Source organism: Zerene cesonia, chromosome 25 (genome assembly GCF_012273895.1).
Source record: "Zerene cesonia ecotype Mississippi chromosome 25, Zerene_cesonia_1.1, whole genome shotgun sequence".
NCBI lineage: Eukaryota > Metazoa > Arthropoda > Insecta > Lepidoptera > Pieridae > Zerene > Zerene cesonia.
This window is the reverse complement of record NC_052126.1, coordinates 1293842-1309261: the sequence shown is the minus strand read 5'-3', so window position 1 is coordinate 1309261 and position 15420 is coordinate 1293842. Positions and strand designations below refer to the sequence as shown.

The 15420-nt window shown below is 32.1% G+C and overlaps 1 protein-coding gene across 1 annotated transcript in view; it reads right to left on the bottom strand.

The window, feature by feature from the left end:
- The window catches only part of LOC119836666, a 121244-nt gene that overhangs the window by 28122 nt on the left and 77702 nt on the right, over positions 1 to 15420 (bottom strand). Inside the window, exon 25 of the mRNA XM_038362059.1 lies at positions 4993 to 5195. Within this exon, the coding sequence (XP_038217987.1) occupies positions 4993 to 5195 (203 nt within the window). The remainder of the gene's footprint in view (positions 1 to 4992; positions 5196 to 15420) is intronic.

The window sequence follows — 15420 nt, the reverse complement described above, 5'->3', positions numbered from 1 at the left end:
GTAATAAATGTTATTTGCAGTTAACAATTTTCTTTTTTCTTTATTACAATATTTATGGCAAGACTAGGTATAATATAGGATTTTTTTATTCACCAGGTGGAAAATTGCTCACCATTTTCAATCATGCAAGTTCACTCTGATGTTGGCAGTTTCTTCACAACAAACCACTTTTATACTCTGATATTGGGAGTTTGCTTTACAACAAACCATTTTTAATGAGAAATTTTCAAAGAATAGAAAAAATTTGATCACGAGGCAGGATCCTGCCTTATAAAGCATTTCAATGCTATAAAACTAAAAATTAAACCATTTTTATACTCTGATATTGGGAGTTTCCATACTGCAAACACCAGTTCAAGCGATGAACTTGAATGTCATAATGTCGGCCGCAATTTCTTCCCATCCTAACATTCTCAAATGTTATTGTTTCAGCTACAACACAGGCATAGGCTAGGCTGTTTATATACGAGACATACAACAGACATGAATAAATCACAATTTGTTTAATTGACCAAACAATTTCTATCAATAAGTAATATAATGATTGACATTTCTTTAATCATGAAGTATAAAGAAACCAATCATCATTTCTTTTTTATCCTCAAAAAAACAAATATCTATGACAATATCACCGAATCATATCGTAGAGATAGAGGTATGTTTAAACAACCTTTAAATTAATTAAATACCATGACAACAAATCATGCACTATTCGTTTTTATCATATAAATAAATAAATAAAAATAAAATAGCCTTTATTGCTGTTTCTTCCTTATAATTAATACATGCTTGCCTACTTTCTATAAACTAATATTAATTCTATTAATCTAACTCGCATTTAAATTATCGGCAACTGAATGTTTTAGTGGAACAGCTTGTCTGTCGACAAAGACCTCCTCCAAAGATTTCCATGTATTCCTGTCCCTTGCTAAACGCATCCATACGGGACCAGTTTGTTTACCATATACTAATCAGATTGTATCTCACATAATAATAATTGGATAAATCAATAGTATAAAAAAATTAAAATAAAATAAATAAATCATAGCCCACATATAATTCCTGATAGTCTAATGTTTTACCTAAATATTCTCTCCAACTTTTACTAGGAAGAGCAACGAACATTTTCATTTCTATCTTTCACAATATGAAAGACAGCCATAAGCCGAAACGTTTATAAAATTATCAAATTATAAACGCATTAGAAACACGCCTTAGCTTCGTCACCAAACCGCCTAATTTCAGGAGTTATATTGTTTCTGTTTCAGCCATAACTTATATTATCTTTCGTCTTGAATAATGAATGTTTGCTTTCCCAAAGACAAATTCTAGATACGCCTTGTGCGTGACGTGTGTTTAGTCACCTTGGTGACTTTGTCGATTATTTACGGCGCGGTTGTTGGAAGGTTATTTGTTTTATCTTTCCCAATAAATGAAATCGCAGAGTCTGTTTGTGAGCTTCAAAGTAAATTTTATTACTTTTATTTAGTAAAGCTTTATTAGAAAAATACATTTTATGTATGAGATTTTTCATTCTTTATTCGAACCGCAACGTACTGGAACATGCTTCCTGAGTCTGTGTTCTCAGACGGGTATAATCAGGGGATCTTCAAAAATAGAGTGAACAGGTACCTTCTAGGGAAGCGCGCCTCATTTTAGACTACATCTAAGCTTACCAGCAGGCTAGATGGTAGTCAAGCGCTTCCCTATCACACAATAAAAAATAAAGTATGAGAAATTTTGAAAGAACAGAAAAAATGTGATCACGAGGCGTGATTCGGACCCGCGTTTTTTGCTTTTATATTTTAAGTATGGAGAATATAAGTATATCTTTACTAATTCACAGCTAATATTATGAGTACGATGATCTGTCTGAATGTTGCACTTTCGCGGCATAATCGGATTTCAATAGATTTCGGAGGATTCGGATTTCGTAGGTCCTAATATACTGTAGATTAGAATAGACTATGACTTAAGAGACTAAAAATAAATTCCTAAGGTATTGAGATGTGGGTTTTACTCTTTTCCCGTGGTTTTGTTCGCGGGTGAAATCATGGGGCTTAGCTAGTCGTTCACATATTAAGTCCCAGGTTTATGTTATGAAAGATCAAATAACAATACCCTAATCTGTTCATCGCTTTGTTATATCTTATCTAGTAAAGAGCTAGACCAATTTTGGTTTGGCCGGTCAGTAGTAAATTACCCATAGTATATAAGGAACAGTACGTTTACCACAATAAATAAATAAATTGAACGTGGACAAAATTTCGAAGGTTTTTCTTATCACTTTATTAACAACACTAATTCTATAATTATAATGGATGCAGAATTCTGATTCATACGTTATATGTAACACAATACAATACACAGTCTATCAATCAATCAATCAATCAATCAATTATAAACAAAGCAATGATGTCAAGGTCTAAAAACGATGGTCTTTATTTTTCCACATTGCATTGGCGAACAAATATTATATACACTTGATTAAATGTTTAGAAATAAAACAAAAACAACGAAGTCAATCGGTCAAATTGAATTTTATTTAAAGATATATTATAAGAGCTTTCCGCTCGCAACTTTGCCTGCATCAAAATAAAAGAAAGTCTTTGGATTCTAACACGCATTATTTCCGTTCTACGATTTCCGAGATAAAAACTATTTGAGTATGAGACCTGAAAAAGGACATCAGGTCTCATACTATCTCTGTACAAAAGTTTAATCCAAATCGGTTCAATAATTTAGGCGTGAAGAGAAATACAGAATTGCATTGGCATTTATCATATTAGTAGGAATTATTATCATTCTAATTCTCTCGAATTATTCACAACTGATTAATTTTTATTTGCGCGATAAATAAAATTGTACCAAAATTTTTCTACTGATATCTCACAATTTCGTTTAGTTTATTCATATAGATATAATATATACCTCTTGCTTTTTTTACTGTAAAGAATTACACAGTGGGTTGTCTGGAAGAGATCACTCTTTAGTGATAAGGTCTCCTTCTGTGCTGGTCTAGTTGTAAGTCTTCTATCTTAAAGGTTTATTTGTATACCAGCACACTAAACTGTTAAATAAATAAATAAAAAAAAGATGTCGCATGCATAAGAAATAATACTTCAATTTTTATCTTAAGAGCGCATTTATCTCAATTATAACCGACGCAGCCTACAATTTTTGAGATACTAGATTATAGTTACATATTCGCTTTAAAGTTTAGGGAAGGTTCTAGCACTACTGAAATGATGCCCAGTTTAAAAGTCGGTACGCAACACCCCCTCTAGTGGTTATATGAAGAGACTATGAACTCCATACGATGTATATTTCTGTTTTTAATAGTTTCCGTTAACAATAAACTGCTTATATTCACATACGTTAACAGCTGACAGAATAACGTAGTGATAACTGGAATCGCTACACGCGATTCTATACCTTATTTGTTAGAACTGTTGTGTTAGTATTGTACGACTAGTAATATGTAACTGTTTCCTTTTTATAGCGATGAATTTCCTTCTTTCTTTTATCATAAGCTAAAAGCTATAGACTATATATAATCCAAATCAAATATTTGTGCTATAATTTTAAATGCCTTACATCTCTTGCCTTATATCTGATATAGAGAATGTTTTTCTTCGTTCGTTCGAAGTTCGAACCCACGAATCCCGTCTCGTGATCAAATTTTTTCTATTCTTTCAAAATTTCTCATTTATAAAGCATTTCAATGCTATCAAACATCTCTTACTATAATAAGAAACCGTGGAACAAAGGTGAATAACTATTAAATAAAAAAACAGAACCGTCTTTAAATTGTCACAACAATGTGACCACATGACAAGTACCAGCTTTCAAATAAAAAAGGAATCGTAAATATCGATTCAACTAGTGAAAAGATATGAAGTAACAAACACGAAAAAATACAGTCGAATTGGTAACCTTCTCCATTTTCGAAGTCGGTTGAAATTACATAAGTATTTTACCGGATATTTGTTGTTTATATAAGCAAAACTTTCCAGAAGTTTCTAGACCACCTTTTTTAATTTAGCTAATAAATGAGGTCACACAGAAAAACAAACGTGGAAAGTCGAGAGATATTTATTGCACGAACAATCAACAAATTTATTTCCATTCCAGATTCTCGCCTGAACAAATACGTGGAGAAAAACACTTCAACTACAACACCGTATAAACAATATCGTAGTGATCTATTCCTGGCTTACCAACAACGCGAAAAATATTCTTATCGTATATAAATATTTTTGTACGGGTTATAAAGTGCAGACCAAAGGTAGCGACCGCTGCGTGAAATTGTATGCAGGGGTATTTATAATCGGCCGCTTGAAATTTTCAATGAAGGCTATTTTTCAAACTTTCCATGAAAGAATATATATATATATATATATATATATATATATATATATATATATATATATATATGGTTTTTTTACATTATTATTAACCTTGAAACATACAATATAGAGCTTATGTACGATAGAAACGAAATAACGTGCTTTGTGTGAAAGTATGTACTACCAAGTAACAATAAAAGATTTTAACAGTTGGAAAAAAAATAATTCGCGGATCGGTATTATTCGTGATTTGGGAGCTTTGAGCATTGTATTAATTTGTTGTGTTACAACGTTATTTGTAAAAAAAGGTTTTGTCCAGTGCATAAATATAATAATTTCGATCTCCTATTCTCAATCCCGTTTCTCATCTCCTACTTTAAGAACCATCAAAACTTTATTACTTTACAGATCAGTAAATACATAAAGGAGAACCTACAGTACATCTCTCAACTGTGTGTATCATTTTTGTTGCTAGAATCAATTTAATGTATGACCAGCGAGGTGATCGTTTTAAACATATTATAAAGCATTTCAATGCTATAAAACTAAAAATTAAACCCTTAACATTTTAATTAGGAAACCAACTTTCAAATTTTAAACACTAAATCATCAATCTATATAGACTAAAGCCAAAAACTCTCACCTCCAAGATCTCGTCTCCCACTTTAACGGGCGGTGACGACTTCGCCGCCGCACCAGCTGGGTGTATCCCGCAGATGAACACGGCCATCCTGCTTCTGTCCCGGTGCCCAGCCAGACTGAGCCCCAGACCGAACTTGGCTGTCTTCTCCAGTTTGACCACCACCACGCTGTCGCCGAGCGGGCCATATTTCTTCTTTATTTTATCTGGAATAAGTGGGTTGGAGTGAAAACGGTTACTAATATGATAAAGAAAGGTCAGATATAAAAGTTATATAGAACACAGAACCATTAATACAGAGAATTAAAGGTTATATGTAAAGTTGACAATTCACAATACTATTGTTATGAAATTAGAAGAATATATTCGAATTTATATTAATAGAATCAAATGATTAACAAATTTACTTTTGTTAGTAAATTTGGATTTTTTTATTAGCCATTGCATACATTGCATTCAAAGGTTAACTACGAATATTATAGAATTCGCCAACAAAATATTATATTATATGTGTGTGAGTTTGTCATAAGTAAAATTGTCCCAGCATAAACATTTAATGAACTTCGTATTCATTAAAATTTAATTCTCGAATGCACTAATAATTCCATATCGTAAAAAGAATTAAATTCTACATATATAAATAAAGTTTGAGCCTGCTGCTGATAAAGAATATCTATGACATATTCTATACTCTGTGGTAGTCATAGAATTGTAACGTTATTGGTGAAGATAGATAAAACACGTCTTCTGACAATGTCGCATAAAAAAACCCATATTGTTTTACAGCTGATATCAAGATATATAATTGGCAGTATCGGAAAAAATCATCTACAAGACTCAAATAATTCACATCTATGTACAGCCTAAAGCATTTTAATTTCAACCAAGGAAGAAAGACAAATAAGACAGTTTTATATAAAGTTTTGTTGGCAATTTATACGTTGCTATCCAACTTCCAACCCACAGAAAGATTTATTGTCTAAAGTGTCGAAATAAATCATCCGCAAAACGTATACCGCTCAAACGACTCACATCTTTGTCACCAGGCTAAAGTCTTTTAATTTCGGCGTCTCGGTAAACTTTTCAACAACTTTATTATCCTCAATTTGCTCGTCAAAGCGTGAATCCGTTTCCCGCCAAAATTCCCGTAACTACATCATTACTGTTTTGCCGATTCGTTCTCTATTCCAATTTCTGACATCTCGTGGATTCGTAGATCGTTTATAACACACCTCATGTTTTTGAATAGTTTAGCATCGGAATATATTCTAGTTATAAACAGCGTAGAAAATCGAAGTTATTTACCTACAATTAAAATGAAAAATTTACATGATTTTAAGGCAGAAACTATAGAGTTTCTTGGTAGCTTTCTCTGTAGAAATTGCTTTCCGAACCGGTGGTAAGTCAATGTATGTTATAATAATTCAAAAATGCTCCAGAAAGAGACTAATTGAATAAATAAATGCTTGTTTTTATAAATAAACCTTTGTCTTCTAACTGTACCTCTCTACATAGATAAAATGAATTATTAAGTGTCTGCTAAACTAAAAATTTGATCTTTTTATACTAAGCAATAAAAAAACCTTGTGGGGTATCTTTTTATAAAACTTTTAAAATTGGCGTTAATACCGTCTAGTATCTCGCAACGTTATATGAAACCATTACGAAACTAAAACAAAAGGGCAAAAATTGTTCTTTGCACGAAATCATTTCATGGATAGAATGTTTCACTTTATTCAATTTGGTCTGGGAAATCTTATCTTCGGCTTTGAGTAAACGATGGCCTTTGGTAGGTAAGGCGAAAACTCCATTTACTGTCGTCTTACGAAAGATATGGATCTCATGCTCATATATATTTTTCTAAATAAAGCATAGCATTTTATTTTCTATGTGAATAATCTACTACGTATGTAAAGTATATTAATTTATATGAAAATATAAATCTAAAATTCAGAGGTAATAATTCTTATAGTTCGCTATTGATTGTCACCACGTAACACACCATAAATCATTATTTAACATAAAAATTTAAAAGATTCTGATACTTATAGCCTCAAAAAAGATATGAATGGAATAATGTAATATTGATCAGTGTACATTTAGGTTATGTAAATTTTTCTTATATGAAAAGTGGGGTGCCTTCATTGAAATTGTATTATTTGAAAAGACTATCAACAAAAACCGTGTATTCGCGCGAACTGTCGAATGCATTTCTTTTTTCAAATAGTATTTTTGGCGCCAAAGATTTTATTTCAAAACCTGAACATAAAAAACCAAAAAAAGAATTTGCAAAATCAGTCTAGCTGTTAGGGAAAGGAAATAGAGATAATTTTTATATGTAGAGGCGTAGAAAACATAATAATATCGGGGTCAACCCATCTTGACCCGTGTCATCGTCAACCCAAGATTGTCAATATTTGGAAACTTTGCCAGTTTGCAACTTATTACATAACTGTGAGTCCAGTATTCCATTCTTGGCAATAGAGTTTGTGAACTGTATAATATAGATTGAAATGTAATGCAGAGAAATATCTAGTATGCAAATCCATGGTAAAAATCTAGTTTTACTGAAATATGTTTGTTTTGTTACGAATATTTTAAGAAAACCGCTGTTGCAGCTGACTAGTTTTAGTGTTAGAAACACGTATGTCTCGAGGAATAAAAATAAAAACGTTCGTACTGAATATATAAACTTAGATTAGCAGTTTGTTCGGTTTCATACAGGTTGCCCTGGATAAAAAAATATAGCCTATAGCACTAATATTATTTATTATAAATGAGAAAGCCAGTTTCTTATTCACGCCTAAAGCACTGAACCGATATAGATGAAATTTGGTAAAAAGATAGTTAGAGACCTGAAAAAGGACATAGGATACTTTTTATCCTGAAACCTCAAGGGAATAGTAACTATGCGACATTTCCATTTGACTACGCGCGAGAAGCTTGGTTGTAATAAATTTTATAATCAGTTCAATAGATACTGAGATTACCACACAACATTACCAACACAATCTCACGTTACCTATTCATGAAATAAGAGTAGTAAAAAAAACCCGCTAAAATGTTTGCCCATCTTTAAATCATAAAGTACACCCAATGGAATCAGTTAATCAGTTATTTAGGTAATAGATCTAAATAAACTTGTGCTGAAACAAACGGCAAAAAGCCGTAAAATCCAGCTAACTGACCAGCGATTTTTAGTTAGCACTAAAAATCAACTCTTACACAGAACAGCATTGTATGAAGTGGCCGGGTCAAGAGTGCTCAGGCGACACGGAATGGGACACTCTGGCCTTCGATCAGATTCACCCTTGACACAAAAACATGGGTCATTTGTGCAATTAATTTCCCAAGATTTTACGTCATGTTTTTGAGAATATTTGCAGTGCAAATATCTAGAAGGGGTAAATGAAGATACGATCTATTTATGGCATTTTTCCAATAAAAGGTCATCGTGAAACAATAATTTAGATGTCATGTATATGAACATATTCTCATTATATAATATGAGTCCCACGAAACCTTTATTCCTACAAATAAAAAATATTCGACCGTAATGCTACAAAGCTACGATAAAATTCGAGGAGAAAACAAGATATCATTAAAGTGTTATACCACCTAATAAGCTAAAAACGTTATAAAAACTTTCTCCTTCATATTAATAATCTTAATGAAGGGTAACTGTAATAACACGTCATAACTTATCCTCATACATTATAAATCTCGTTAAAATATCCCACAGATTAGCATCGTAAGTTTTAATGGCTGTATTATGCATGAAAACACCCAGTCATTAATCAAATAGTGGTTTTATTGCGTACTCAATGTGACAACGCCTTCGCCCTTCATATTTATTGCCGTAACTACCGCAAAATATGTTGTTAGCTTCGCAAAAAACGTGGAGGGATGACCTCTTTACGAGGTTCCCGGTAGCCATTAGTATATTAAAGAATCGTAGCTTAGTGGCTTAGACGCTCTGTCATGTATGGAGTTTGAAAAAACAAAGCAAAGTTAAAATTCATCCAAATTCAAGTGCAGCGTCAGTTATCACTGCTTGAAGTAGAGAAATTTTAATCATTAGTTATAATGGGGGCAGAATTTTTTATATTATTCATCTTTTTTGTGCTGGATTATGCTTTTATTGAAGATTTTTTTAGTAATATTTGAACATCAATCAAGTATTCACCATTTTAGATGTAGTCTCCAACGAAATTTCTTTTTTATTAAGTTCAAAAAGAGTATTTAAATACATACAATAAAAGAAAATCATTCAGCCATACCTGACTAAAAGATAAGAAGTCAAAAATATGAAATAATGTACCTACTGTGTTGAAAACAATTTGACAAATAACAAAAAAAACATATTATTTAATATATATAAGTATTGTAAGATGTATTTGATCGAAATATTTTATGTACACAAAACAGCGCTCTAAGTTAATAAACAAACGGATTATGGAATTTGTTGTCGACATTTGAATGTAAAGGGTGTGAGTCTATGATTGGATTAGAAAAGGTAGATCAAATGTTGAGCGAGCGGTGACCCAACATTTCTCAGTCTTACAAATGCCTTACTTTACATAAGGTATGCTCTTGACCTTTTTGGTAAGATAATTTTTGTTACTTTAGCATTTTTCTCACAATAGCCGCGATTTAAACGATATGAAGCTTGCAGAACCCTACCGAAGCTAAGCCTACAAAATGTTACTAAAATTAAACATATTATGAATATTATGTTCTTCCTCTTTGTTTTTTATAAATGTTAGCTCCTTTATACTAATCCTCCTTGATCGATTTGGTTGATATCACAAAGAGTTTCGAAGAAATATCTACAAGAACAATTAGAATAATCATATCAGAATTCCTTGATACAGTGACAGAGCGTAGAACCAAGGGCTCCTGGGTTCGATACCGTTGGGGACTCACATAAAAATATATTATCTCAATCTTACAGGACACACAGTTAATCGATCAGTGTACGTCATTTACTGCTAGGGGACGGGAGTTTACTTTTATGTCAGAACAAAAGTGATGTTATTTATTTTAAGATCGTATTATTTACATACATACATATTATGAAACAAGCCATATTATTTTATGTGCATTTCTGAGGACTCAAAACTAAACATCAATTAAGATTTCCATGGTCACATATTTAGTAAACATAGTTTACACAAAAGTAATTCTTCCAACTGGCCGATACATAGAAATAACTTAATAGAACTTTAACTTCCCCTTTTCCAATAGAAAAAAATTGAGTCTCATCACCAAACATTGTTGTTTTAAAGATTTATTAATAAAGTATTGTATTTTATTATAGGTAACTTTTAATCGACTTCACACACATTACACATTAGGTTTAGCAGTTGGCTCGCATTCAAAAAGTCCAACTAAGCAACATCTTACTTACGAGTTAAGTACATAAACTTCAGACAAGTTGGCTTTGACGCTAAGTTGGTTGAAATGGGCTAAGGGTCATCATCGCATTGCGGATTTCAATGGGAAACTGCAATTTCTTGTTTTGTTCAAACCTTTTTTTAAAGTTTTATTTACATTTTTCAACCGACTGCAAAATGAAGGAAGTTCTCAAATCGACAGTCGAATCAAAACGATTTTTCGTACCTGTAGCTTTGTAAATGGATGAATCTTTGATGATTCTTTTTGATTTGAACTCATTTTATCAAATCGCATTTGAATAAAAACTGTGTTTGTATCTCTATATTGTATTTTTTACTGTAGAAAAGTTAGAAATTCTAATGGAACCTAATTCTATGCGTTAATCGTTATCTGGACATAACGATTTAAGGCACCTAAAACCCACACCATTCATAACTAACTGATTGCTCATACTTCACATTACATACTTAACCCCATATTCATCATCAACACTGAAATAATAGACTTTTCAGTACCGCAGTGCGGGTATTCCCTCCAGATCTGCTTCATTGAATAATTCCAAATGGGAATAGCTAGTTAATGAGAGATATATAGCAGCAGTTAGGCCTAGCTCGCTTTCCTACGAATTATAACTCAGATGTGAACGTATTTTTAGAATATTTATGAGTCAACTATATGTTCTAAATCTTTTTATTAGGCGCCATTATGTTAGTTATTCTCTTTTCAATAAAAATTATAATGAAGGACAACCTACTATTACAACCTATAAATACTTTGAATGTTAAAAAAACGAGACTTTTTCTGATATTGAAACTGTTTCATTTGTCTCTCAAGAAAAACTTTATTAGTAAATATTTGTTTACAGATATAATTAAAGTAAACAATTGTCTTCAACTACGTAACCCCTTGAACAGAATCGATTCTCTAATCCACTCTCTCCCTTGATTTGCAAAGACAATATTGCCATTTTCTATATTCGTAGCATGTAGCCAAGTGCTACGTGAATACGACATGTAAAACTCGCAGATAACTCAATCGACTGCGGCGCTCCGGTGCTTATCTAGACTCCATTACGCGATGTAAAATAGTACAGTTGGGATGAAAAGGGCTTTCGGGATGACCGTAATTATTTATTTTCGGTACATTTAAATTCATAATTATTGAATCGGAATCGTTGATACGTAAATGGTACATATCGTTAGATAGTGATGCTAGTTGCACACGATGTGGTTTTTACAATCGTTATTCTCTTATTCTAGGCTTGATCCAAAAATCTTGTTGATTTACTAAGTAGGGTCACTTGACTATGACTGACTTAAGACGCTAGCTAGGGGCGTCTAATTCAGTCGTATAAGCATATATAGCGTATCGCAAAGCACTTCACTTCACTTCAGGTACGTTCGTTTCATTAATAAATTTAGATTAAGTATTAGCATAAAGTTTCTAACTGCTATAAAATGAAATTGAACTTATTATGATAAATAAATAAAATAACGAATTGAACACAATTTAGAAGTAATCTTTGTAGGCGTATAACGGAAATTGAGATAATTGTGTATATTCTTTTTCAAAAAATTCCAATGTTCTAGAAGAAAAAAGCATTATGACATTGATAGAAAATATGGATATAATTCATTCGATGTCGCTTTTATCTTTCGCTTTTTTTATAAAAACTGGTCGACTGATGATTGTTTGAGAAATTTTGAAAGAATGATGATGATTGTTTGATATTGATTTTAAATATACTGCAGGCGTGATTGCATCATTATTATATAATTTTACACATCGAAATTAATGAAAGAGCGAACCAACTTCACGTAATATACTACCATCGAAACCCCCACACCTTCACTAACCAACTTAAAATTGCCCTATAAATCCCTGCTAACAAGGCTTCCATTAGAACTTTGATATTGAAGTTTATGTTTTCAAACTTACATTACGTTCCAGTGGACAGTCGAGTCGGCCTTTTAGAGAAATATGCTTATGAGAGATCGGTTCTAAGTGTATATGAATTAGAGATATGGACTTGGATAGCTCCCATTCTTTGTACTCGAGGGCTGTAAGATGTTTCCTAATTTATCAATCGTCTTCAAGCACACACATACGTACGTCGAGGGATATAACGTGTACACAATTTTGTATGAAAATAAATTTAAAACTGTATTTTATCGAAATTAACGATGATGATATGGAATAGATTTTGTGATTATTATAGAGTACCTAGAGTGTATCAAATAATTATTTTTAGCAAAAGACCGCCTATGAATTATAAGAATAAGAATTATTATTAATTATAATTTTCGACGGCCGTTGAAATACTAAGTAATAACAGAAAGTGTATGTGTGTAATAAAAATGAGAAATGTAGTAAATGTAGTTAGTATAGTAGCATAATTTTATAAATTTAAGTCCGTACAACAAATATGTACATAACCTGTAGTAATATATAAATTAACTCTAAAACAACTTCCGTACTCGTCTGTACTTTTGTTCAATGCATCACCGAACGCACCTTTTAACTCTATTGCATTCGATACAATCAATGCCATTGACCTGGTATTTTAATACTAGTTGCTTCGTATTTTTAAATAAAAGTTTATCTCAAAAGCTTAGTTTATATCGTAGTATGTATTTATTTTTATTAGTTTATTTACTTTTTTAAATTCTTATAGACTTAGATGTCGAAGATTTCGAAACCAACGGTTGCGAAAAATAAGTACTTGAAAAGAACAAACACATTTAAAACAACATCAACATTACTGTTGACACCTTATGCTCCTAAAATATATTTGGTAAGGAATAAACATCACTATGTAGTGGTGTATATTCCTACGTATGTGCGTGTACGTATGTACGTACACGTACATTATATAAAACAAAGTCGCTTTCTGTCTGTATCTATGTATGCTAAAATCTATAAAACTACGCAACGGATTTTGACGTTCTTTAATAGATAGAGTGATTCCAGAGGAAGGATTATATGTATACTAACATCTATTAAACTACTCTGAATTTAACACGTGCGAAACCGCAGGCAAAAGCTAATATATGTATAAAACGTGACGCGACAGTTAATATGTTATCCAGAAACTAAATTCAAGCTATGCCTAAAGTATTAAAGACAATAGAATCCCGAAGTATTTACATAAATGCCAGCTGTACCGAAATCAGTCTTGGTCTCGAGTTTCTCAAAGTTTGCCAGCGCCAAAAACATTGTTAACGTTGGAGCGATGCTTGTCAAACTTTGATGCTCGTAAACTCTGAGGATACTTATGGATTGGGGAAAGTGAAATTTGATATATACTATGGAACACGTTGTTCCACTTGCTATATACCTGGATTAAAACTAACTTATATGCTTAACTAGCTTTTAAGTTTTAACTTATGTCTGTACTAATTTTCATAAAGATCCAATGAGTCGATTTCACAAAAAAAACCTCGTCCATTCTCACAAACTTTCGCATCCTTACCAATATTAGAATGTGAAAGTATGTAAGTTTTTCTTTACCGCCCAATGGAGCGTATTTTGTGGAAATAAACAGAACACAAAAGGATGTAAGGAGACTCTAGAGTAGGCTACAGTATATCGCCGTAAAACATCATCATATGAAGTTCCATAGGTGACGCCGCGGGCATTTTCAACACTGCATTTTCAATATTTAGAATTTTTGAATACTTACTTTAATGTACTTGTTGAATTTATTTTCATAAAAGCTACGACCGATTTCGACCGGTTGGGAACGTCACGGTCACCACGAATTAAGTTGAAGCTTTTTCAATTAAAAATCTAAAAAGTCTCTAATATTAATAATAGTAAAATAGAGTATCGACTTTATAAAAAAATACGTAATCTTGATTCTTACCAAGTATTGTTCCAGACCTTGACCTCTCATAACATTATGCATGCTTCGAATATTATCATTTCAAATCTTCATTCATGAAATTCTAATTTCTGTTTCACTTTGACAAAAGTTCAAACTAAATCCGTATAGCTCTTACCAAAAAATACGTCCATTTTGTAACGATTTTATCCAGAGAGCTTTACAAGTTACATATATTTTAACAGTTTTGATTTTATACCCAAATCAATATTAGTAGAAAATGGATTTAATTTCGGTTTATTAAAGAAAATTTAATTGGAATGTATAATGTTATAATTTTTTATAATACAATCGAATCATTATTTTACATTGTGGCTTTACTTTGCTGTAGACTTGCTGAATTTAATGACATCAAACTATTACACTTACACTTTGCACCTATATTATAAATGTGAACATTTGTTTATTTGGATCTTCTTCCGTCAATCACATTGAAAAAACTAAACGGATTATAATGAAATTTTATATACAGACAGGGTATGAGCTGACTTGGGTGATAGGATAGGAGGACATTTTATCCCGAATAAAAGCATCCTTGGAATAAAACAGGAATCTTGATATCCGTGAGGAGCCTGGACGTCTAGTTTTATATAATACAACAATTCACATTCGAAAAACTAATGTTATTGATGCGCAAATATTCTACGATATGATATTTCATGTATCATCACGATATGACCCATATTATGTTGATAAAAGTCTAGATAAAATCCATTTTACGATCACAATGACAATTTACCATATTTCAATAGTGTTAAAGTGTTATGATAATGTATTTCCATTAAAATCGCATCAGCTAGGGGATTTATTTACAGTACACTTATCGGTATGAAAACCACAGGTATCAACCACATATTAATACAATGCTTTTAATATCTGAATATAAATGATACTTAATAAACTAGAAATTAATAAAGCATTCATGACCAATACAAAATTTTATACATGAATGTCGATGGTCAAGTGCGATTCGGATTCACGACACTGAGGGTTCCGTCCGAATACGCATGAGCAATTGTAAAAAAATGGTCACCCATCCAATTTATCACCGTGCTAATCGTTGCTTAGCACGTGCTAAAAAAGCAGTGGTGGCTCAGTGGTGAGAACCTCGGACTTCAAAATCGATAAGTCGGGGTTCGAGACCGGGCGAG